Source organism: Aquarana catesbeiana, linkage group LG03, assembly GCF_042186555.1.
Source record: "Aquarana catesbeiana isolate 2022-GZ linkage group LG03, ASM4218655v1, whole genome shotgun sequence".
Taxonomy (NCBI): domain Eukaryota; kingdom Metazoa; phylum Chordata; class Amphibia; order Anura; family Ranidae; genus Aquarana; species Aquarana catesbeiana.
Window position 1 is genome coordinate 43,248,465 of NC_133326.1, and position 25,597 is coordinate 43,274,061.

Sequence of the window (25,597 nt, forward strand, 5' to 3'; positions counted from 1 at the left end):
ATGGATATCTATACTGATATGGACTAGGTAGTGTGTTCTGAACGAAAGGATGCCACATCATTTGGTGGAAATGAAAATGATCAACCCACAGAGGGCTCAATTCAAAGACACCCTGAAAATCAAAGTGAAAAAATTATGCAGCAGGCTAGTCCATTTATGCTGAAATTTAATTGTAGCAACTTAAAATGGTACTCAGTTTGTATGGTCCCCACATGCTTGTATGCATGCCTGACAACATTGGGGCATGCTCCTTATGAGACAACAGATAGTGTCCCTGGGGTATTTTTATCCCAGATCTGGATCAGGACCTTACTGAGCTCCTTAACAGACTGAGGTGCAACCTGACGGTATCGGATGGACTGAAACATAGTGTCTCAGAGGTGTTCTATTGGATTTGGGTCAGGCAAGCGTGGGGGGCCATTCAATGGTATCAATTCCTTCATCCTCCAGGAACATGCTCTCACCACATGAGGCTGGGCATTGTCGTGCACCAGGAGGAACCCAGGACACACTGCACCAGCGAGGGTTTAACAATGGGTACCAGGATTTCATCACGATACCTAATGGCAGTTGGGGTGCCATTGTCTAGCCTGTAGAGGTCTGTGCGCCCCTCCATGGATATGTCTCCCCAGACCATCACTGACCCACCACCAAACTGGTCATGCTGAATGATGTTACAGCCAGCATAACATTCTCCATGGCTTCTCCAGACCCTTTTTCATGTCTGTCACATGTGCTCAGGGTGAACCTGCTCTCATCTGTGAAAAGCACAGGGTGCCAGTGGCGGACCTGCCAATTCTGGTGTTAAATGGCAAATGCTAGTCGAGCTCCACTGTGCCGGACAGTGAGCACAGGGCCCACTAGAGGATGTCGGGCCCTTAGGCCACCCTCATGAAGTCTGTTTCTGATTATTTGGTCATTCACACCAGTGGCCTGCTGGAGGTCATTTTGTAGGGCTCTGGCAGTGCTCATCCTGTTCCTCCTTGCACAAAGGAGCAGATACCGGTCCTGCTGATGGGTATAAGGCCCTTCTACAGCCCTGTCCAGCTCTCCTAAAGTAACTGCCTGTCTCCTCTTTCATGCTTTGAAGACTGTGCTGGGAGACACCACAAACCTTCTTACAATGGCATGTATTGCTGTGCCATCCTGAAGGAGTTGGACTGCCTGTGCAACCTCTATAGGGTCAAGGTATTACCTCATGGTACCAGTAGTGACACTGACCCTAGCCAAATGCAATTCTAGTGAAAAAGTCAGAACAGATGGGTAGGGAAAAAATGTCAGTGGCCTCCACAAGTAAAACCATTCCTGTTTTGGAGGTCGTCAATAATCCCCTCCCCCTCTGCTACTTAACTGACCAGATCAATATCCCAGGAGTTTAAGTGACTTGATGCTATACTCTGAATAAAAAATGTTCCTTAAATTTTTTAAATTTTTTTTGAGGTGTGTGTGTGTGTGTGTGTGTGTGTGTGTGTGTGTGTGTGTGTATATATAGATAGGTAGGATATAAAGTCTACACACCCCTGTTAAAATGTCAGGTTTTTGTGATGTAAAAAAGTTAAACAAAGGTAAATTGTTTCAGAACTTTTTCCAACTTTTTTTTTTTAATGTGACCTATAAACTCAATTGAAAAACTAATTGAAATCTTTTATTTTGCAGGGAGGGAATAAAAAAATATGGTTACATAAGCGTGCATACCCTCTTTTAACTGGGGATGTAGCTGTGTTCAGAATTAAGCAATCACTTTGAAACTTATGTTAACCACTTGCCGACCAGCGCATGCAGATGTACTTCGGCAGAATGGTGCTGGTAGGCAAAAGGGCGTACAGGTACGCCCCCTTTAAGAAGCTGTGTCGCGCGCGCCCGCGATCGAGACACAGAGAGGAAGAACGGGGAGATGCTTTTGTAAACAAAGCATTTCCTCGTTCTGCCTAGTGACAGGACAGTGATCACAGCTCTCTCTCATCGAGACCTGTGATCACTGTCCTGTGTGTTGAAGTCCAGCCCCCTAACAGTTAGAATCACTCCCTAGGACACACTTAACCCCCTTCACTGACCCCTAGTGGTTAACCCCTTTACTGCCAGTGTCATTTACACAGTAATCAATGCATTTTTATAGCATTGATCGCTGTGTAAATGACAATGGTCCCAAAATAGTGTAAAAAAATGTCTGATGTGTTCGCCATAATGTCGCAGCCCAAAAAAAAGACGCAGATCGTCGCCATTACTAATAAAAAAAAAAAAAATTAAAAGTAAAAATGCCATAAAACTATCCCCCATTTTGTAGATGCTATAAATTTTGCACAAACCAATCAATATACACTTATTTTTGGTTAAAAAAAAAAAAAATGTAGAAGAATACATATCGGCCTAAACTGAGGGAAAAATTGTTTTTTTTGGGGGGGATATTTATTATAGCAAACAGTGAAAAATATTGCGTTTTTTTTCTTTTTTTTCAAAATTGTCGCTCTTTTTTGTTAGCGCAAAAAATAACCGCAGAGGCGATCAAATACCACCAAAAGAAAGTTCTATTTGTGGGGATAAAAAGGACGTCAATTTTGTTTGGGTACAACGTCGCATGACCGCGCAATTGTCAGTTAAAGCGACGCAGTGCCGAATCGCAAAAAGTGCTCTGGTCAGAAAGGGAGTAAAATCCTCCGGGGCTGAAGTGGTTAAATAGAAGTTAGTACATACCTGACATCATTTAAAGTGCCTCTGACCCCAAATTTCAGCTGTTCTAGTAGGTCTTTCCTGACGTTTTCTTAGTCGCATCCTACAGTAAAAGCCATGGTCCGCAGAGAGCTCCCAAAGCATCAGAGGGATCTCATTGTTAAAAGGTATCAGTCAGGAGAAGGGTACAAAAGAATTTCCACGGCATTAGATATCCCATGGAACACAGTGAAGACAGTCCTCAAGTGGAAAAAATATGGCACAACAGTGACATTACCAATAACTGGAAGTCTCTCCAAAATGTATGCAAAGACGAGAAGAAAACTGGTCAGGGAGGCTGCCAAGAGGCCTACAGCAACATTAAAGGAGCTGCAGGAATATCTGGCAAGTACTGGCTCTGTGGTACATGTGACAACAATCTCCCATATTTTTTATATGTCTGGGTCATGGGGTGGAGTGGCAAGACATCCAAGCCTAGCTAAATTTTGCAAAAACACATCTGAAGTCTCCCAAAAGCATGTGGGAAACTGTGTTATGGTCTGAAACCAAGGTTGAACTTTTTGGCCATAATTCCAAAAGATATGTTTGGTTCAGAAACAACAATGCATATCACCAAAAGAACACCATACCCACCGTAAAGCATGGTGGTGGCAGCATCATGCTTTGGGGCTGTTTTTATTATTATTATACAGGTTTTATATAGCACCAACAGTTTGCGCAGCACTTTACAACATGAGGGCAGATGTTACAGTTACATTACAATTTAGTACAAGAGGAATCAGAGGGCCCTGCTCGTTAGAGCTCACAATCTAAAAAGTTAGGGTCAATTGATACAAAAGGTAATAGCTGTGGGGGGATGAGCTGATGGAGGAAGTAAAACCGTGTTAGAAGCGGATAGGCTTCTTTGAAGAGAAGGGTTTTCAGGGATCGCCTAAAGATGGATAGATTAGGGGACAGTCGGACAGATTGAGGTAGGGAGTCCCAAAGGATGGGAGAAGCTCTGGAGAAATCCTGGAGGCGAGCATGGGAGGTGGTGACAAGGGAGCTAGAGAGCAGGAGGTCTTGGGATGACCGAAGAGAGCGGCTTGGTTGGTATTTTGGGACTAGGTTATTGATGTAGCTGGGGGCAGAGTTATGGATGGCTTTATAAATTATTGTTAGTACTTTGAATTTTATTCGTTGGGTGAGTGGAAGCCAATGGAGGGATTGACAGAGAGAAGTAGCAGACAGAGAGCGATTGGTAAGGTGGATGAGTCTTGCAGTGGCATTCATTATGAACTGAAGGGGGGATAGTCTATGTAAAGGTAATCCAATGAGGAGGGAGTTGCAATAGTCAAGGCGAGAGATAACCAGGGAGTGAATTAGAAGATTGGTGGTGTCATTAGTTAAAAAGGGGCGTATTCTGGAAATGTTGTGGAGGCTAAGGCGGCATGATTTGGACAGGGATTGGATGTGGGCCTGAAAGGACAGTTCAGAGTCTAAGGTTACCCCTAGCACCCTGGCATGTGGGGACGGACTGATAGATGTGCCATTGATCTTGACAGAGAAGTCAGGGGAGGGGGCACAGGGGGAGGAGGGAATATTAAGAGCTCAGTTTTAGATAGATTCAGTTTGAGGAAGTGGTTTGACATCCAGGCTGATATGTCTGTTAGTAAATCAGTGATGCATGAGGAGATTGATGGGGTGAGCTGAGGGGCAGAGAGATAGATTTGGGTGTCATCAGCATATAAATCGTAGTGAAAGCCATGGGAGGCTATCAGCTGACCCAGGGAGGACATGTAGGTCGAGAAAAGTAGAGGTCCAAGGACAGAACCTTGGGGGACCCCAACGGTAAGAGGAGTTGGAGAAGAGGAAGTGGAGTTGTAAGTGACACTGAAGGTGCGATGAGATAGGTAAGATTCGAACCAACAGAGAGTGCAGCCATGGAGACCAAGCAGATTGAGATTTTTTGTGGAGGAAGGGGTGGTCAACTGTACCAAAGGCAGCGGAAAGGTCCAAGAGTAAGAGTACGGAATAATGACCATTGGTTTTGGCTGTAAGTCGTTTGTGAGTTTGAGGAGGGCAGTTTCTCTGGAGTGCTGTGGGCGAAATCCAGACTGAAGGGGATCAAGAAGGTTATTCTCAATGAGGTGGTCGCTCAGTCGGTTGTAGACTAAACGTTCAAGGAGTTTGGAGGCAAAAGGGAGTAAAGAGATGGGTTGTAGGTTGTTAAAATCGGTGGGGTCTAGTGAGGCCTTTTTTGGTATGGGAGTGACTAGTGTATGTTTTAGAGGGTTGGGGAAGATGGTGACCGTAGTATTTGAGAAGGAACAGGGTCCAGGGGGCAGGAGGTTAGGTGGGCATTAGAAAAAAGTTTAGTGACTTCCTCTATAGTAGCTGGGTTAAAAGAGGGAAGTATTAATTGTGCAGGAGGACAAGGAGTGTAAAGTGAGGGAGATATCTGTAGAGCGCAGATCTTGAGACGAATTGTCTCAATCTTTTTGAAGTGATTAGCAATCTCCTGGGCAGTGATTAAGTTAGTGGGTGGGGGTAATGGAGGACGAAGTAGAGTGATAAAAGTAGAAAAGAGTTGACGGGGACTGCGTGAGAGGGTGTTAATGAGAGTGATAAAGTAGGTCTGTTTGGCAGTGTGGAGGCAGAAATGGTATTTTTGGTAGGGCAGATTTATATTTGCTGAAATCTTGCTGTGACTTAGTTTTACGACACAGACGCTCAAGAGCGCGGCTGCGTTTTTTGAGGCTTCTGGTATTGTCTGTCTGCCAGGTAGCGGTCGGGGCCTAAATCTGTGCGTAGTGAGGGGGGCAAAGGTATCCAAGGTGGATGACAGTGAACTGTTGCATACAGAAGTGGCCAAGTTGGGGTAGGACAAGGAGGAGATTTTGTCGTAGAGACAATCTGTAGCAGAAAAAAAGAAGACAAGGGTTAAGATGGCGAAGGTTTCTACCGGTAATAGTTTGGTAGTTGGAAGGCAAAGAGGAGGCAGACAATGAGAGACTGAAACTAATAAGGTGGTGATCAGAGAGAGGAAAAGGAATATTGGAGAGGTTGTGCGGAGTGCATAGGTAGGAGAATGAGGTCAAGGCAATTGCCAACAGTGAGTAGAAGCGCTTTTCCATTGTTTTAGGTCAAAAGAGGAGGTTAGGCTCAGCAGCTTAGAAGTAGCGGGAGTGTTAAGATTAACAGGGTTGTTGAAGTCCCCAAGAATTATTGTTGGAATTTCAGAAGAGAGAAAGTAGGGTATCCAAGCAGAGAAGTCATCAAGGAAGTTTGATACCGGTCCAGGCGGCTGATTAAAATCACAGCAATTCTCAATGAAACTGGTGAAAATAGACGAATACAGTGAGCTTCAAATGAGGAGAGGGACAGAGAGGGAGGTGGATGAAGAACCTGAAAAGTGCTTTGAGGGGATAGGAGGATTCCAACACCACCTCCTTTCCATCCACTAGGCCTGGGAGAGTGAGTCCACAGGAGGTCACCCTAGGAGAGAGAAGCAGGAGAAGGAAGGTCAGATTCTTGAATCCAGGTCTCAGTAATTGCAAGTAGGTTCAGGGAGTTTGTGATAAATAGGTCATGGACGGTGGTGAGTTTGTTACAAACAGAGCGGGCATTCCAAAGGGCACAGGAGAAGGGGAGGCTGGTTCTAGGCCGAAGAGGAATAGAAATGAGATTGTGTGGATTGCGGCTGCTATCAGAGGATGGAGGGTGCTGGGTATGTTGGCTGAAGGTAAATGATGGCGGTCCAGGATTTGCGGTAGTATCTCCAGAAGTTAGGAGAAACAGAAGGGTGAGAGAGGTGATATGGGAGTGTGACTTATGTGGGGGGACACGTCCCAGTGTCCTCCTGGTTTTATTGGTATATGGGTTCAGAATTAGCAGGAGCTGATACGTGCAGTAATAAAGTGAAGACAGGAGTGAGGGTTATATATACTTTTTAATGTTTGGTTACTTATTAGTAGAGTGCCTCTTTAATAAGAGTTCTTTCCCTTAAAATTTTTAAATTAGAATGTCCTCCATCTTTTGTAATCTTTTTTTTTTTTTTTTTAAGATCGTTATGCAATGAGGTTTGTTGCCCTTGCATATTTCTTGCTTCAGCAGGAGTGATATAGGTTTCATTGTTTTAAATTCAGAGAATTATTATTAGTTTGATCTTTCATCATTCGGCTCCCCCCTGCGCTGGATCATCAGCGGGACGTTGACACTGGCTGCGCTGCTCAGCCCGGGAGATTGATTCATATGCGAGCAGGCCATCGACATGAATCTGAACCCCTGCTGAAGAAGTCCCGCCCATGGACGTAACTCGTACGGAGGGAGAAGTCACATCTGACATCACCCGCGGCCCTCTTCCAGATTAGAGACCAGTAATTGCACAATGCCCATTTGCCTGCACTCGGCTGGAGTACGACGTTTTTAAGTAGGATTCCTCTTTTTATAATGAAAATAAACCTGTCAAACGGAGAGCACTAGATTCTTTTTCTTTGTCCTCATGTCTGGAGAGATCATTGGCTGGGTCTTATCAGTACCCCAAAAGCTGGGTGGCCTTTACAGGTCGAGTCTGTGAGGTGAGAGGCCTGAATATCTGAGGTGGATGGGCTGTAATCACCACTTTACAATCTTGTCTGTCATCCATCATTGCACATAAGGAGGCTCTCTTTGTTTGCTCTCACACAATAGTCTTCATCACTGAATGATTTTATATGAGCTATTAATTTATTGCGCTGCACTATATTTTGTTAAAGGGGTTGTAAAGGTGTTTTTTTTTTTTTTTAAAAATAACAAACATGTCATACTTACCTTCACTGTGCAGCTCGTTCTGCACAGAGTGGCCCCGAACCTGGTCTTCTGGGGTCCCTCGGCGGCTGTCTCAGCTCCTCCCCGCAAGCATTTACCACCTTCATGCGAGCTCTCTCGCACGGTGGTGAGTGCTTGCGGGCGCGCTCCCGTGATACAGCCGGCGGCTATAGCCGCTCGCTGTATCACTCGGCCCCGCCCCCCGGCGCGCCGCGTCATCGGATGTGATTGACAGCAGCGCGAGCCAATGGCTGCGCTGCTTTCAATCCATCCACTGCAGCCAATCAGCGGCCAGGGTGAGCGGAGGAACAGATGTCGGGAACGCGAAGCTGACTTTCGAGGCGTCAGGTAAGTAAAACGGGGGGGCTGGGGGCGGCGGTTCTGTCAGAAGTTTTTTCACCTTAATGCATAGAATGCATTAAGGTGAAAAAACTTTTACCTTTACAACCCCTTTAAGTGGTTAAACTGACCCTAATTTTACAGACAGAAGTTCATCCCTGTTGAACTAAAAGCACAATATGTTACAATGTTTCTCTTTAGCAGTGTTGTGAGAAACTTGGCAAGATTTGTATGTGTATATATGTATTATGTACGTGTGTGTGTGTGTGTGTGTGTGTGTGTGTGTGTGTGTGTGTGTGTATATATATATATATATATATATATATATATATATATATATATATATATATATATATATATATATATATATATATATATATATATATATATATATATATAAAATTCTGCAAACATTCTGAAAAACGGTCTTTGTATTTTTATTTTTTTATGCATTTTCGATCAATCTGATCTTTTAAAGGAAACAGTTCATTGGATGATATGGGCAGGGAGCTGTTTTTTTTTTTTTTTTTTTTTTTTTTACAGTTTTTATAAAACAATTTTACCTTTTCTGTTTCAATCCAGTCCAGACAGAATGCTCCTGTGCCCAACATTGGATGGGCATGCATGCAAAATAGTTTATGAAGGGGATGCTTGATGTTGTAGTAAAGCAGCAGAGCCTGAGACAAAATGAACTGCCATTCTCATCATTGATGAGTAATTTGAAGTATCAAGTGAACTAAAGTTAGCCATAGATGTTGTTTTTAGGGAGATATTTGTTCACTAGGACCTTTCATTGTCCTGGTCTCTTGGTGACCGTTGTGTATGAACAGTCTTTTACATCTTTTCATAGAAAAGGGGGAGAATTGGAATGAGCTAAGAGAAGACTATTCTTGCGTGTGATAATGAGTGCCTATGACTCTACATGCTGCTTATCACAAAATACAGTTCAGAACTGGACCAATATTGGATCAGTACTTAAAACTGATGCTGAAAATTGGAAGCATTGCTTGCATTTTATCAAGCAATTTAGGTCCAGCCTTAAGGCCCCTTTTCACACAGACGAATAGACTGGTGCTTTTGGCTGCGGATTTTCTAATTTTCTACCGCAGCTAAAAGCACACAATGCTTTCCCATGGCCCCATTCACACACTGCGTTTAGCTGCGAATTAGATATATGCGGTTCCGTGCGGATAGAAAAAATAGAATTAACTGCGTCCAGGAGCGATTTAGCTCAGCTATCTGCACATAACCGCAGGTAATCGCAGTGCACGGTGTCAGCTGCGGATAACAGCGCTGAGCTGCTCGTCGGGAAAGGAAAAATTATTTTTCCTTTCCCAATGAGCGACAAGCACGGAGATCCGACTCGGATCCCCGCCAATGCCCAGCACTGTTTGGTATGAATCTTGAGGGGGAACTCCACACCAAATTTTAGATACAAAACCGGTGTGGGTTCCCCCCCAGGGGCATACCAGGCCCTTCGGTCTGGTATGGATGTTAAGGGGAACCCCCTACGCCGAAAAAACGGCGTGGGGTCACCCCAAATCCATACCAGACCCTTATCCGAGCACACAGCCCGGTCGGTCAGGAAAGGGGGTGGGGACGGGCGAGCGGCCCCCCCCCCCCCTCCTGAGCCGTACCAGGCCGCATGCCCTCAACATGGGGGGGTGGGTGCTTTGGGGGAGGGAGCGCCCTGCGGCCCCCCACCCCAAAGAACCTTGTCCCCATGTTGATGAGGACAAGGGCCTCTTCCCGACAACCCTGGCCATTGGTTGTCGAGGTCTACGGGCGGGGGGGCTTATCGGAATCCGGGAGCCCCCTTTAATAAGGGAGCCCCCAGATCCTGGCCCCCCACCCTATGTGAACGAGTATGGGGTACATGGTACCCCTACCCATTCACCTGGGGGAAGAAGTGTCAATAAAAAAAAAAAAACACTACACAGGTTTTTAAAGTAATTTATTACACAGCTCCGGGGGTCTTCTTCCGGCTTCAGGGGTCTCTCTGGTTCTTCTCCACGCTCTCCGGGTCTTCTGCCGGGCTCCTCCGCTATCTTCTGCTCTTTTGCTGCTCTTTTGCTAACAGAGGAGTCCGGTCTGCAGCCTTATGCCTTCTGCCTTCTTCCCTCTTCTCTTCTTCCGATATTGACACAACGCTCTCTCCGGCTGGAATGCTCTCTGGGCACTACGCTCTGACTTATATAGGCAGTGACCCCGCCCCCTTATGCCGTCAGTCGCTGGGCATGCTGGGACTGTGACGTTTTAGGGGGTGTGGTAAACATCACCCGTGACCACACCCCCTAAAACGTCACAGTCCCAGCATTCCCAGCGACTGTGACGGCATAAGGGGGCGGGGTCACCGCCTATATAAGCCAGAGCGGAGCGCACAGAGAGCATTCCAGCCGGAGAGAGCGTCGTGTCAACATCGGAAGAAGAGAAGAGGGAAGAAGGCAGCAGACCGGGCTCCTCCGCTAGCAAAAGAGCGGCAAAAGAGCAGAAGATAGCGGAGGAGCCCGGCAGAAGACCCGGAGAGCGCGGAGAAGAACCGGAGAGACCCCCGAAGTCGGAAAAGGACCACCGGAGCTGTGTAATAAATTACTTTAAAAACCTGTGTAGTGTTTTTTTTTTATTGACACTTCTTCCCCCAGGTGAATGGGTAGGGGTACCATGTACCCTATACTCATTCACATAGGGTGGGGGGCCGGGATCTGGGGGCTCCCTTATTAAAGGGGGTTCCCGGATTCCGATAAGCCCCCCGCAGACCCCGACAACCAATGGCCAGGGTTGTCGGGAAGAGGCCCTTGTCCTCATCAACATGGGGACATGGTGCTTTGGGGTGGGGGGCCGCAGGGTGCCCCCTCCCCCAAAGCACCAACCCCCCCATGTTGAGGGCATGCAGCCTGGTACGGCTCAGGGGGGGGGCGCTCGCCCGTCCCCACCCCCTTTCCTGACCGACCGGGCCGCGTGCTCGAATAAGGGTCTGGTATGGATTTTGGGGGTTGACCCTACGCCGTTTTTTTGGCGTAGGGGGTTTCCCTTAACATCCATACCAGACCGAAGGGCCTGGTATGCTCCTGAAGGGGGAACCCATGCCGGTTTTGTATTTAAAATTTGGCGTGGAGTTCCCCCTCAAGATTCATACCAAACAGTGCCCTGTCGGGTTGCCATGGAAATGACAAATCACAGCTAATCGCACTGTGCAAATGCAGCTGATCGCAGTGCCTGGAGTCTTGAATTTCACAGGAAAAAAAAACATGCTTTTAACTGCGGCAGAATAGCCGTCCGTGTGAAAGGTGCCTAATGCTTCAGTAGTAAGAAATCTTAATGAACACAAGTATTTACATGTTTGTTTCAGCACTGTGACATAGCTGATACACAGAGCTAATTCAAAATCAAATATGAACTCCGTGCAATGTTTTACTCCCAAGTGTATAGCTGCCTGCACAATAATTACCCCTGAGTGGAGGTGTAACCTCAAATTGTTAAATCTAAACAAGTGTGGTGCTTCCAATTTAAAATGTGTGAACCAATATTCATATAAATAAAGTACATTCAGTGTTCTTGGTGAAATCGCACTGTGCTCCCCTTCTTTGTCACCACACTCACCAGAATATGATGACACCAGTGCTTTATTTTAAATTATTGTTTAATTATTTTTAATTTTTTTTTTTCTATTAAAGTGCTTGCGTCATCATCTGCTGGTGAGTGAGGTGACAAAGGAAGGGAGCACGGAGTGATTTTCACCAAGAACACAGTGTTGTGAAATGTAAGCACTGGGCACTATAATTCACACACAGCGGACTTCTATGTGTAGAGACCTTATATATAAGGGAATTCAGGGACAAATCGGGTCCGATTCCATGCCTGAATTTGGCCCTGAAATGGAGCCAAAGACGCACAGCGTTTCTGTGCTGTGCGCTCCGCAGCCGCGACGGAGATATGTGAACCAGCTCCATAGGGAGCCAGTCACATTCTCCTGCTATGCGAATTGGATGCGGAGAAAATCTGTGTCTAATTCGCATAGGTGTGAACCTGGCCATAGAGGTATTTTGTTCTACTTTGAAAAGCATAGAGCTAGTTCAGTTTCCTCCATCCTGATTTGAGGAACACATTCACTACACTACACATGTAGTCCAGGATAAAGGATCGACCACTCATGATGTGGCTTTCTTTGAAAAAAAATCAACTTGTCCCGATTTAATATTTCAGAGGTGCAACTTAAAGTAAACCTTTGATGCTTGCATCATACATACTAGGGGGAGTACAACAGGGGGAATCAATGGTGCAGAAGGATCTGGGGGTTTTGGTAGATCGTAGGCTTAATGATGGCATGCAATGCCAAGCTGCAGTTTCCAAAGCGAACAAAATCCTTCCTTGTACTAAAGTGGTTGTAAACCCCCCTGAGACATTTTTCTATATGTACTGAAAATATCTCCTAAATGTGCGCTGTTTAGGAGATATTTACCTTGTAGTGCCCAATGAGGTCACCGGCGCATGCGTAGTGAAGAAAAAGCCCTCCGTGCCGTTTTTTCCCCATGCGCGGGAGTGACGTCATGCAGCTCCGGCTAGTCACAGAGCTGGAGTCCGCGGCCCCAGGAGGAAGAGGGGCGAAGATGGATGCTTCCACCAACGGGGACATCGCTGGCTTCGTTTGCAGGTAAGTGCCACATAATGGGCTAGTATGCAATGCAAACTAGCCCAGTATGCTTTTACTTTACAGGGGAATAAAGAGGAAGTAAAACTCTGAGTTTACTTCCTCTTTAAGAGAGGTATGGACTCCAGAGAGAGAGATCATTTTTTTCCCCTGTACAAATCATTAGTAAGACCTCATCTGGAATGTGCAGTTCAGTTTTGGGCACCAGTTCTCAAAAAGGATATCGGGGAACTGGAGAAAGTGCAGAGAAGAGCAACCAAACTGATAAGAGGCATGGAGGAGCTCAGCTATGAGGAAAGGTGAAAGGAACTGAATTTATTCTCTTTAGAGAAAATGAGATTAAGGGGGGATATGATCAACACTCAACACATAGGTGGTTCAAATATTGTGAACTTGGTGTAGTTATTCACATTCAGGTCTTTACAGAGGACAGGGGGGCACTCCTTACATTTGGAGGAAAAGAGATTTAACCTCCACATACGGAAAGATTTCTTCACAGTAAAAGTTTAAAAAAAATGTGGAATAGACTCCTTCAACATGCAGTTTAGATGTTGATCTTCTAGCTTCACTTGTTCCCAGCCAGTGATTTTGTATTTGATGTCAGACAGCCAAGCAACTGGTATTTTCAAAGGGAAGTTAGCAATGTGTTCCTCTTTGTGCATGTTTTCTTTAAAAGGTATTTAAGAAAAAAAAAAAAACAGTTGCTGTGGAATAGCTACCATTCATGCTCATGCTGGATGAGTAAATCTAGTTGCAGTTTAAGAATTTTAAACATTTTATAACCAAAACAGTATTTTGTTTCCAACCTGTTACGAAATGTTCAAGAAGGAAATTGTGTAAATAACTTTCATAATAAAAAAAAAAAAAAAAACCACAGGCACTGCCATTTGGAACAGCTATAATCTGCTTTTAACATGCTTCCTCTGGAGGTTTAAAGGCTCCCTGTATGCCCATTGTTTTCAGTCCAAAACATAGCTAAAATCTTTGGGGAAAATGTCACATGCCTCATCTGTTTCCAAATCCTTTGTGTTTTTTATTTATTTTTTTTTTGTTATTGTACTTTCTACCTTAGCAGTACGTCACTCTGGGTTTTTGTGATAGTGGTTTATAGAGCAGGCTAGTAGTAGACAAATGTGTCTGAGAATAACGGGTGACAAGACATCTATTAGTCCACAGTTTAATTTCTGGTTAGTTTGGACCAGCTGATATGCTCATGCTAACTCGATAATGAGCGAATGCCTGCTTGCACTGAAACTGTTTTATTTGATAACTATTATTATTGTCCTATTTAGAAACCTTTACACAAGGCACATACCTTGCAAATACTTGGGCATATATAGTCTTGCTTAGCGTGCTCACAGGTCTGGAGTGGTATTAGGTTTTTGGCCTTGTATTGAAAACAGAAATTTAGAAAATAACTAGTAAAATGAATAGCCCATTATAAAATATCAACTTTTGCCCCAAAATTCAGCTTCAACTCCAAGACTCCCCCATAGTACTTTTTCCTCTGCTCTCTAACTTTGGTATGATGGCCAGTATTTTTCCAATCACTTCCTCTGAGCCCAGTTCATCCTAGACACACCCCAGCCTGTAAATAGATAGTTAAAGGAGAAGTAGCACAGTGAAGAGCTCATCTCCCTGTCGCTCTGTTTTTTTCTGCTGTCAGCATGCTTCATATCAGAGCATGAGCTAAATGCCTTCTTGTCTCGGACTCCAGCCCTGCTGGTACAGGGACTGCAAGAGGCTTATATCAGGTCAGATTTAGGTACTTGCACTGCTTGAATTTAAAAATGCTCTTAATGGTGTAATAATGAATATATTGTGTGTCTCTTTTATATCTGCTTGGAGATCAGCTTTAAAGGATAACCATTCATTTTGGGTACTTCTATAGTGAAAGCAGATTTACGCAGCACTTTACATATGTATTATACATTCACATCAGTCCCTGCTTTCAAGGAGCTTACAGGCTAAGGTCCCTAACTCACGTTTATATTTTGACGAATTTAGACCAGAGCCAATTAACCTACCAGCATGTCCTTGGAGTGTGGGAGGAAACCTACACAGGCACAGGGAGAACATTCAAATTCCAGGCACGTAGCACTGTTTTTGGCATTCAAACTGACGACGACCCTAGTGCTGCCAGGCAAAAGTGCTTACTACTTAGCCACTGTGCTGGCCAACTAAACATTTTCAGCTAATACAGAATACAACTGTGAATCCTGCCAGAAATGCTGTGTCCTTGTCACTTCCTGTGAGCTGCAGCAAAGAACATCTTTCTTGGGGCGTGGCTTGATGGCAGTGTGTGCAGCTGCTTAGAACTGTGACTAAGGCTCTGTGAAGACATCCTGCAGGCATCCTGCATCCAACTCCTCATTTACGGGCACCGTTCCCTTCCTAAAAGTCATGGGTATACAGTGGTGGCGGAATGATGGTGACATACGGGCTGCCCACACCCCAGTCCGCGGTGGAAAAGCTAGCCCGATTTTGGAGGCAAGATGGCGCCGATCCCTCAGCTGTGCCAGTGGCCATGCTGCGGTCTCCTCCTCCTTCTCCCTCAGAGTGACCATCTCCAGGGGTGACTGACTCTATCCCCGTTGTATTCTCCACCCAGCCGGATCCTCTTTTGCCCCAGGACTCCCCTCTCAGCCCAGAGGACAGCCATGCTTCTGACTCCCCTCAGGCAGAGCCCACATTAACTCAAATATGGCTGGCTATTCAGGACTGTAAAGCTTCCCTCACAACACAAATGGAAATTATCCATATTGACTTTTCTTTACTTGAGCAAGATGTGCAAACTCTGACTGAGAGAACAGGGACGGCTGAGGAACGTATTAGTACACTGGAGGATATTGTGCACCCTTTATATGCCATCATGCACACAGCCACAGATGAACTAGTGACCCTCAAAGCCAAATTGTTCCTGCAGGAACGGTTCTCCAGGTCATCCCATCTCCGTTTTGTAGGGTTCCCGGAGCATATTCTGAGGGCTCCTGCCCTGAAGGTTTCTCTATTCCTGGCTGCATGATGTCTTTGGGACTGACACACTCTCACATGCCTTTGTTATTGAGCGTGCACAGAGCACCCCTCCACGTTGTCCTCCCTTAGGGGCCCCTCCACGTTCCCTGATTGCATGGATCCTGAACTTCAAAGACAAAGTCACTATCCTATGTCTTGCTAGGGGGAAAAAGGGCCGCTCAAATTTAATGGCAATAATATATCCATCTATCCTGACTTGTCGGCTGAGGTTCAGCACCAATGCATCTCCTTTGCAGCTATGAAAGACCGCCTGCGCACTGAAGGCCTGCAATATGCTATGCTCTTCCCTGCTAAGCTGAGATTTATTCATGATGGCAAATTCCACTTTTATTCTAGCCCAAGAGGGGCTATGGCCTAGACACCGACGCAACTAAACATGACTGGCGCTGCACATTCGTCCTTCCCTGTCCTTATGCACACCCTTCTATGGTATCAATATCTGAGTGAGATGGCGGGCATAACTAAGGATAATCCTTGAGCCCTAACCACTTTGCATACCTTATGGAAGACATTTTTCATATTCCTCCATATCTTTAGCTATATACTGTAACTGCATGGGCCTGGAAGAGGGCCTTAACCTGCTTTTTGTATCCTGTTTTCTCCTGCACTCTCTCATGATCCGACTTATGTGAATGTTGCTATATGTGCCTCCATAATACAGCTGAACCTTGTATCCTTCTATATGGACGCCTAATGATTTACTGTGAGCCTCTCTGGATGTTCTACCTCTCCCATACCAGTTAGTGGCAAGGCCAGGGGTTATTTGTAAACTTAACTGAGGGTTGTTGGGTTTTTGTTTTTTGTTACCGGTTCCAAGGCTTACTGTGTTTGGGATAGATGGCATTTTTTGTCGCGCACGGCTGGATTTTTGGGTGTTTTTCTACTGTTTTTTATGTTTATTTCCTAGCCCTTTTATTATGAACTATGCACGTTCTCATTTGTACAAGTTATGATCGGTATTATTTGCAACGTCATACCTCTATCTAAGATCCTCATTATATCTATTATACCATGACTGGTTTTCTATGTCTAAGTCGTTAAAAATAATCTCTTGGAATACTAGAGGTATGAACGCACCCCAGAAACGGTCCTTTGGTCTTTTCCTTTTTAACCGATTCCCGACCGCCTCACGCAGATATGCTGCGGCAGAAGGGCACGTACAGGCAGATTAACGTACCTGTACATTGCCTTTTTACGAGACGGCTTGTGGGCGCTCTGTCTCTGTCGGCAAACATCTCGCGGTGAGGAAGAATGGGGAAACGCTAAGGTAAACAAGCATTTCCCCGTTCTGCCTAATGACACTGACCATAGCTCCCTGTAATCAGGAGTGGTGATCAGTGTCGTATCTCACACAGCTCCTCCCCCCCACAGTTAGAATCACTCCCGTTGACACACTTAACCCCTTCACTGCCAGTCACATTTACACAGTAATCAATGCATTTTTAATCGCACTGATCGCTGTATAAATGTGAATGGTCTCATAATAGCGTCAAAAGTGTCCTATCTGTCCGCCATAATGTCGCAGTCACAATAAAAATCGCTGATCGCCACCATTACTAGTAAAAAAAAAACCAAATGAATAAAAATGCCTTAAAACTACCCCCTATTTGGGTTTGCGCAAAAGTTATAGCGTCTACAATCAAATGCTTATTGCGATTTATTTATTTATTTTTTTTACCAAAAATATGTAGAAGAATACGTATCTGCCTAAACTGAGGGGAAAAAAAATGTTTTTATATATTTTTTGGGGATATTTATTATAGCAAAAAGTCAAAAATGTTTTATTCAAAATTGTCGCATTTTTTTGTTTATAGCGCAGAAAATAAAGACCGCAGAGGTGATCAAATACCACCAAAAGAAAGCTCTATTTGTGGGGAAAAAAATAGGACGTCAATTTTGTTTGGGAGCCACGTTGCACGACCGCGCAGTTGTCAATTAAAGAGACGCAGTGCCGAATCACAAAAAGTGCTCTGATCTTTGGCCAGCCAAATGGTCCGGGGCTTAAGTGGTCAAAGAAATATAAGCCCCATATTATATGTCTTCAGGAAACACATCCCACTAATGCGAAATTATTGTCCCCTAAACATCCCTGGCTGGCTACTTCGTACCATGCCACCCACACTACTTACTCCCGAGGGGTTTCTATTTTATTAGCGAAGTCCCTCCCGGCAGAGGTCCTCCTAGTTAAAGCAGACTCGTAAGGGAGATTTGTTATACTGCCATATGTTACACTTTCCATTGTCTCTACAGTATCTTAACTACCCAGGTGTATCTGACCATGCTCCTCTCTCTGTGGACCTCCTCCTGCTCCCGAGTTCGAGCCCTGTTATTTGGTGTCTTAACCCTCAGTGCCTGGAGGATGAGGTGATACAGGGTGCATGCAAGAAAGGTATTGTGGAATACTGGAGTATAAACCGAGGCACTACTGACCCCTCTACAGCATGGGAGGCCTCTAAGGCTGTGCAGAGAGGGACTTTTATGTCAATTACAGGTGTATTATGTAAGAATGCTAAACAGTGTAATGAGGAGTTGGAGGATGCCATGATTGTAGCAGAGGCTGCTTATTTTGAAAACCCTGATCCCGCTACGCGAAACTCGTGGCTACATAAACGTAGAGAGTATGAGCTCCACTTGTTGGATCTTACTAAAAAACACATGCTTTGTCACCCAGAAGATATTTTGAACATGGTAACAAGGCTGGTCGTTTACTTGCCTATCTGACTAGACCTGACCGCACTCATATCTATGCCTTGGATCCTGACCTCTCAAGGTCAGATCACTGACACCCCTCAGGATATAGTAGAGGCTTTTCTACCTATATTCTACCAGAGCCCAGTACTCTGAAGGTCAGCTAGATGAGTATTTGACACAGGTACCTCTCCCCTTTCTGTCAGACCATGAACATGAGGAGCTGGATGCCCCTCTCTGTTGAGGAACTCACCCTTGCAATCTCACAGCTGCCGGCACATAAGACCCGGGCCTAGACGGCTTTCAGGCAGAGTGGTATGCCCACTTTCGCCATCTCTTGAGCCCCTTCCTCCTCAATATATATAACAAGGCTTTGGAAGCCAGGATCCTTCCCCTCTCTATGCGAGAGGCGCTAATTATTTTGTTACTAAAACCTCGTAAAGATCCTCTCAAATGCGATTCTTATCGCCCGTTATCGCTTATCAATACAGATGTTAAGATCCTAGCTAAATTATTGGCCAACCATCTTAATACAGTAGTTGTGAAATTGGTTGGGAGTGACCAAGGTGGTTTTATACCCGGACAATCCACCAGGATGAATATCCATAGACTGTTCCACAATTTGCAATATCCCCACGAATGCTCCCCCACTCGTGTCGTCGTGTCTTTGGATACCTGCTAAGCTTTCAATAGTGTAAAGTGGCCTTGCCTATTTCGAGTGTTACAGCTATATGGTTTTGGTCCTTGTATCGTAGAGTGGATACAACTCCTCTATGCTTCATCGCTGGCCCGTATTAGCGTTAACTCCCATGTTACTGAGGCCTTCCCGATAACCAGGGGTACTAGGCAGGGGCTTCCTTTGTCGCCTCTCCTGTTTGCCCTAGCTATGAAAAGCCTTGACATAAGGGTTCGTAGCTCCCCCTTAGAGGCCTCTCCATTGGTACTATAGAGGAGCGTATTTTTTATGTATATGCAGATGACACTTTAGTATACCTAGCTGACCTCCATGACTCTCTTTAAAAAAAAAAAAAAAAAAAAACCTGTCTGAAATTAACATTTTTGGAGATTTTTCTGGGTTTCAGGCGAACTAGTACAAGTCCATCCTTTTTCCTTATAGACCAAGCTGCTATACCCCTGGTACACCCGGACTCCAGACTACAGATTGCCCCCTTCCTTTAGATATTTGGGTATTATAGTTCAGCTACCTCTCTATCTTCGTATATTAACAACAATTTGTGTCCACTACTGTCGCAGTTACAAGTACAAACCAAACGATGGATGGATCTACCCCTGGATCTCATGGGAAGGGCCAATGTCATTTAAAATGTTTTATTTACTCAAATTGCTTTGTTATGACCAATTCCCCCTGTAGTATCCCTAGATCCATTTTCAAACTTCTTGATACAATATGCGCTGCGTTCTTATGGAACGGTCGACCTCCTAGAGTAGCACTTGAAATACTAAGACTCCCATCTGGCAGGCCTAGCTTTCCCTAATTTTCACCTGTACTACCTGGCATCTCAACTGGTTCACATTCACGACTGGCTACATCCAGCTTCTGCTAATACTTGTACCACTACAGAGGGGGCTATCGCCTCCTCATTAGAGATCCTCCACAATGTAATCTATAGAGGTTGTGTCCCGATCCGTCCCGGTAGGTTGATCATACATACCTCTCTATCCCTGTTTCAATTTGTAGTAACGAGGATTTCTAAAGACTCTTGGTCAACAACCCCCAATAATCCCTTGTGGTTCAACCTGTTTATACGGGAAAATTCAGTCGTGGTCTGGAAATGTGTCCAGCATACCCATTTGGTTCCGTATTTTCTGGGGGTGTCCCGTGCAATGTGAATCAATTCTTTCATTTCAGCAATCCTTTTAATTCTACTGAACCATTCTTTGATGGCGTGTTTTGAGATTTCCAATGTAATGGTATGCATTGTTTTGCTGCATTGATCATGTGCATCGCTAGCGATTTGTGATAAGAATTATGTGGTAGGGGTGAGTGGTGTAGAAGAAATTGAGCAGGTGTTCCAGGTCGTAGGATGTGATATGAGAGGTAATGCGGTGTACTTCCTTCCAGAAAATTTGGATAGGGGGGCAGGCCCACCATATGTGTATCAGTGTGCCGCATTGTTCATGGCATTTCCAGCATTTATCTGATATTGTTGGTTTGAATTTATGCAATAGGGCTGGTGTACGGTACCAACAGGATTGAATTTTTTGTACCCATTTTCTTGTGTAGATACATTAATGGAGCCTTTGTGGATGTTAAGGTAGATTTTTTTTCCAACTCTTCTGGTGTTAGAGATAAAGACAAATCCCTCTCCCACGCTCCACAAGCTGTGGAGTTGGAGTGGTATTCCATAAAGAGAAGGGAATAAGTGGTGGCTATCAGGTGGTTTTTGGGCGATGTTTGTGTACAAAACCTTTTGTACACAAACGGTGTGTACGGTGTTAGTTGTCTGGAACAAGAAGAGTTTCTGTCCAGGGTTCTCAGGAAGTGTGAGATCAGCAGATATGGTGGTGGTATAGAGGGTTTGTCCATTAGGATGGAAAGGTAAGAGACGGTACAGGGCTTTCCTTGGTTGTAGAAGTGGTGGGCCAAGACCTCTTCGTCTGTCCAGTATTGTGTTAGGAAGTCCTTGTTCATACCTGGGGGAAAGTCTGGGTTTAGTCTTATCGGGGTCTTCGGATCTGCTTTAGTCGATAAGGGAGTAGGTTTACAGACTCTGCGGAAGCATTGTGTAGTAGGCCTGATTAGTGGGTGTGAGCTGATCTCTAAAGGGATATGGCGTTCCAGTATCCATGGTAGCGATTTAAGAGGTAGGTTTGTAAACCTTCCTTTACTTTTATGCAAGGAAGTCCATTTTACTGACATAAAAAGGATCAGTGGCCGAAACTGGGTAATAACTCCTTGCCCCTATATAAGATCACTTTTAATATTCGAAAGAGAAGTAAAACATTTCATAAAATATAGGGTAGATGGTTGGCCAGTCCCCTAACTCTATCTCTTTGTCCCTTTTTAAAATTAATTAATATATTTAAAAAAAAAAAAAAAATCATCCTTTATTTATATATATATATATATATATATATATATATATATATATATATATATATATATATATATATATATATATATATATATATATATATATATATATATATATATATATATATATATATAAATATAAATTGCTAGTTACCCTGTCCCCAGTGTAATGGAGATGAAGAGATACAGAGATGTTTTATAGTACATAACAGGAGAGTAGCCTAGGGTGACGACCATGGCTTCCACCACAGATACAGTGGAGGAGTGACAGGAAGTGTGTTATTTGCAGGATTACAGGGTACAAATAAAGCAAAGGAAGCTTACAAAAAGAAAATGAATGCAGCCACCACACCAAGGACTGGTAATCTGCAATATTTTACATTTTTGGTTTTGGATTTAGATGTACCATAAAAGTGTCAATTCCCCTTTACAGAAAAACTGCAAAGGTGACCTAACGCCTTTTAACTGTGTGGTAGTGCCACCTACTACAATGATTGTTAGCTTCCACAACGGTCCCTCAGCTATGAGATATGCATTCTTGCATTAATCATTCTTTAAATTCTGCTTTAAATATTCTGCTGATGCAGTTGTTCGATTTTAACCTGTCATTTTCTATCCTAAGGTTGTACGTGGGAATTTGGAGGAATGGTCAACTACATCAAGAAGATGTATCCACAGACCAAGCTAATCGTTGTGGGGTTTAGCCTCGGTGGAAACATAGTGTGTAAATTCCTTGGTGAAGCTTTCGCCAACCAAGAGAGAGTCATGTGCTGTGTCAGTGTGTGCCAGGGGTACAGTGCTTCCCGGTAAGTGATCTTTATAGTGTATTTCTTGGTAACTTTATACTGTTAAAAGCATCAGAAGGCAAACTTGCCCCCGCTACTATGTGGACTGAAACTTGAGTCTAAGCATTGTCCTGCTATGATTAGCTGTAATATGTGGGCAGGATTACCAGAGTACATTCATTAGCATGGTACAGTACCCTGAAAAAGTATTCATGCCCCTTGAAATTTTCCACATTTTGTCATGTTACAACCAAAAACGTAAATGTATTTTATTGGCATTATATGTGATAGACCAGGGACCTACAAACTACGGCCATCCAGCTGTTGTGGAACTACAGGTCCCATGAAGCATTGTAAAACTCTGACCTTTACAGACATGACGGGAAATGTAGTTCCTGAACAACTGCAGGTCCATAGTTTGGAGACCACTATAGACCAACACAAAGTGGTACATCATTGTGAAGCGGAAGGAAAATGATAAATGATTTTCAAAATTTTTTACAAATATCTGAAAAGTGTAGCTTGCATTTGTGTTCAGCCCCCCTGAGTCAATACTTTGTAGAACCACTGCAATTACAGCTGCAAGTATTTTTGGGGATATCTCAACCAGCTTTGCTCATCTAGAGTGTAAAATTTGTGCCCATTCTTCTTTGCAAAATAGCTCAAGCTCTGTCAGATTGGATGGTCTAGACTTTGACTGGCCCATTCTAACACTTGAAAATGCTTTGATCTAAACCATTCCATTGTAGCTCTGGCTATATGTTGAGGGTCATTGTCCTGCTGAAAGGTGAACCTGCGCCGCAGTCTCAAGTCTTTTGTAGACTCAACAGGTTTTCTTCTAAGGTTGCCCTGTATTTAGCTCCATCCATCTTCCCATCAACTCTGACCAGCTTCCTTGTCCCTGCTGAAGAAAAGCATCCTCACAACATGATGCTGCCACCACCTTGTTTCACGGGGAGGATGGTGTGTTCAAGGTGATGTGGAGTGTTAGTTTTCCACCACACATAGTGTTTTGCTTTTAGGCCAAAAAGTTAAATTTTGGTCTCATCTGACCAGAGCACCTTCTTCCACGTTTGCTGTGTCCCCCATATGGCTTCTCGCAAACTGCAAATGGGACTTCTTATGGCTTTCTTTCAACAATGGGTTTCTTCTTGCCACTTTTCCATAAAGGCCAGATTTGTGGAGTGCACGACTAGTAGTTGTCCCGTGGACAGATTTTCCAACCTGAGCTGTGGATCTCTGCAGTAGCTCCTCCAGAGTTACCATGGGGGCTTCTTGGCTGCTTCTCTGATTTAATGTTCTCCTTACCCGGCCTGTCAGTTTAGGTGGACGGCCATGTCTTGGTAGGTCTGCGGTTGTGCCATACTCTTTCCATTTTCAGATAATGGATTGAACAGTGCTCTGTGAGATGTTCAAAGCTTGGGATATTTTTTTTATAACCTAACCCTGCTTTAAACTATTCCACAATTTTATCCCTGACCTGTTTTGTGTGTCCCTAGACCTTCATGATGCTGCTTGTTCACTAAGGTTCTCTAACAAACCTCTGAGGGCTTCACAGAATAGCTGTATTTATACTGAGATTAAATTACACACAGGTGGACTCTATTTACTTATTAGATGACTTCTGAAGTCAATAGGTTCCACTAGATTTTAGTTAGGGGTATCAGAGTAAAGGGGATTGAATAAAAATGCATGCCACACTTTTCAGATATTTATTTGAAAAAAAAAAATGAAAACCATTTATCATTTTCCTTCCATTTCACAATTATGTGCCACTTTGTGTTTAGTCTATCACATAAAATCCCAAAAAAATAAATTTATGTTTTTGGTTGTAACATGACAAAATGTGGAAAATTTCAAGGGGTGTGAATACTTTTTCAAGGCACTGTATATTGATATTATATCAGCACTAATGTGCAATCATTTACAGCATCTCTTTCTCTTCTGATAAAACATCTAATCTCTCACCCAAATTTTAAGGTACCCAAAACCTTCTATTAATCAGACAGAAGAGGCCATGTACACCTGTTCTGCATATAATTACTAAATGTTGAATGTAATGAATGATGCACATTCTTTTCCCTTCCAATCAGATATCTGATTAACAGGCTAGAAAAGCCAAACTAGATCATATTTGTGTGTGCATGAGGCCACCATGCAACTGGAATCAAATTTCTGTTGTGATCCAGAAGGAATTACAATTTCATTCTCTTCCCTTAAGCCCCATACAAACAGGGCGAATATTGAGCAAAATCAGCTGGTACAATAGAACCCGGCCAACATTCGTCTCTTGTGTACAGCTGCTTGTCTGACAGAAGCCAATCTTTTGACTGCCTTCTGTTGAACTGACATGCTGGAAAATCAGCAGCCAATGGCTGCGAGCACTGACCTGTGTGTTCTGGCGAGACACAATAGCACAGCAGGGGAGATCGCTGTTCTAACATAGCATAGTTACTACTGCGACCTCTCTGTTTTTTCTGTTCAGCCCGATGGGTTAAGAACTTAACTTAACGCGTGTATCATGCTTTACTTTTTATGTACATGCCATATGACTTGTGAAAAACTGTACAATAACGAAAGGACTGAGTCGGAGGATATTGGTTTCTATAGAGCTAAAGCAACAGTACTATAATGTGATGGAATGTGAGATGAGGAAAGTTCAACGATACCTGGATTACTTTGAATTAAAATTGGGGAGTTAAGGGACTTTAAGTGAACCTGTGACCTGGTAAGGCCAGCTGTTCCATCCATTGGGACTTTAAATGAAAATGTGGCCTGGTAAGGTCACATATTTCCATCCCTGTCATACATCAAAAGCCACGAAATGCGTAGAGCTGCCATATGCCATGATCACAACATACATTACCTGGATACCAAGTTTACCTGTATACCCCTTCTCTTGGACCAACGAGGTCATAGACTCTGCAAATACTATTATGGTTTATTGGTTGATCCAACTATATTCTGGTGCACTATGGATGAATCTTGTTTGCTCTATATGTGATACTACTTATATGATGCCATTTATACTTTATTACCATTTGGCAGCACTACGGAAGAATCCTGTTTTGCTATATATGTGATACTGCTTGTATGATGCCATATATACTGTATTACCACTGTACTATTGTTACATGTTGTACTTGTTTTACTCAATTGTATTTAGTGGCAATCAATCCGAATATAAACACATAACAACAAAAATCCATAATGTCCACCATCTATTTTTTGGCTACCACGTGCTTCATATAAAGTCCTTCCCCCTTGTCCCCCCCCCCCCCTTTTTTTTACCTGGATTACTTTGGCAGGTTCTGACACCATGATGGTCCACATCAAATCCGCAACCAGTGTAATAAGTCAGCACACAGGGGTTTATTTACTAAAGGCAAATCCACTTTGCACTACAAGTGCACTTGGAAATGCACTTGGAAGTGTAGTCGCTCTAGATCCGAGGGGGACATGCAAGGAAAATAATAAACAGCATTTTTGCTTGTACATGATTGGATGATAAAATCAGCAGAGCTTCCCTTCATTTCAGATCTTCCCCTCAGATCTAAAGCAACTGCACTTCCAAGTGAACTTCCAAGTGCA

General features: G+C 43.8%; 1 protein-coding gene across 1 annotated transcript in view; it reads left to right on the plus strand.

Annotated features, from left to right (window-relative positions):
* The window catches only part of ABHD2 (abhydrolase domain containing 2, acylglycerol lipase), a 120,203-nt gene that overhangs the window by 57,650 nt on the left and 36,956 nt on the right, over nucleotides 1-25,597 (plus strand). The window contains exon 6 of the mRNA XM_073618445.1: nucleotides 21,844-22,027. Within this exon, the coding sequence (XP_073474546.1) occupies nucleotides 21,844-22,027 (184 nt within the window). The remainder of the gene's footprint in view (nucleotides 1-21,843; nucleotides 22,028-25,597) is intronic.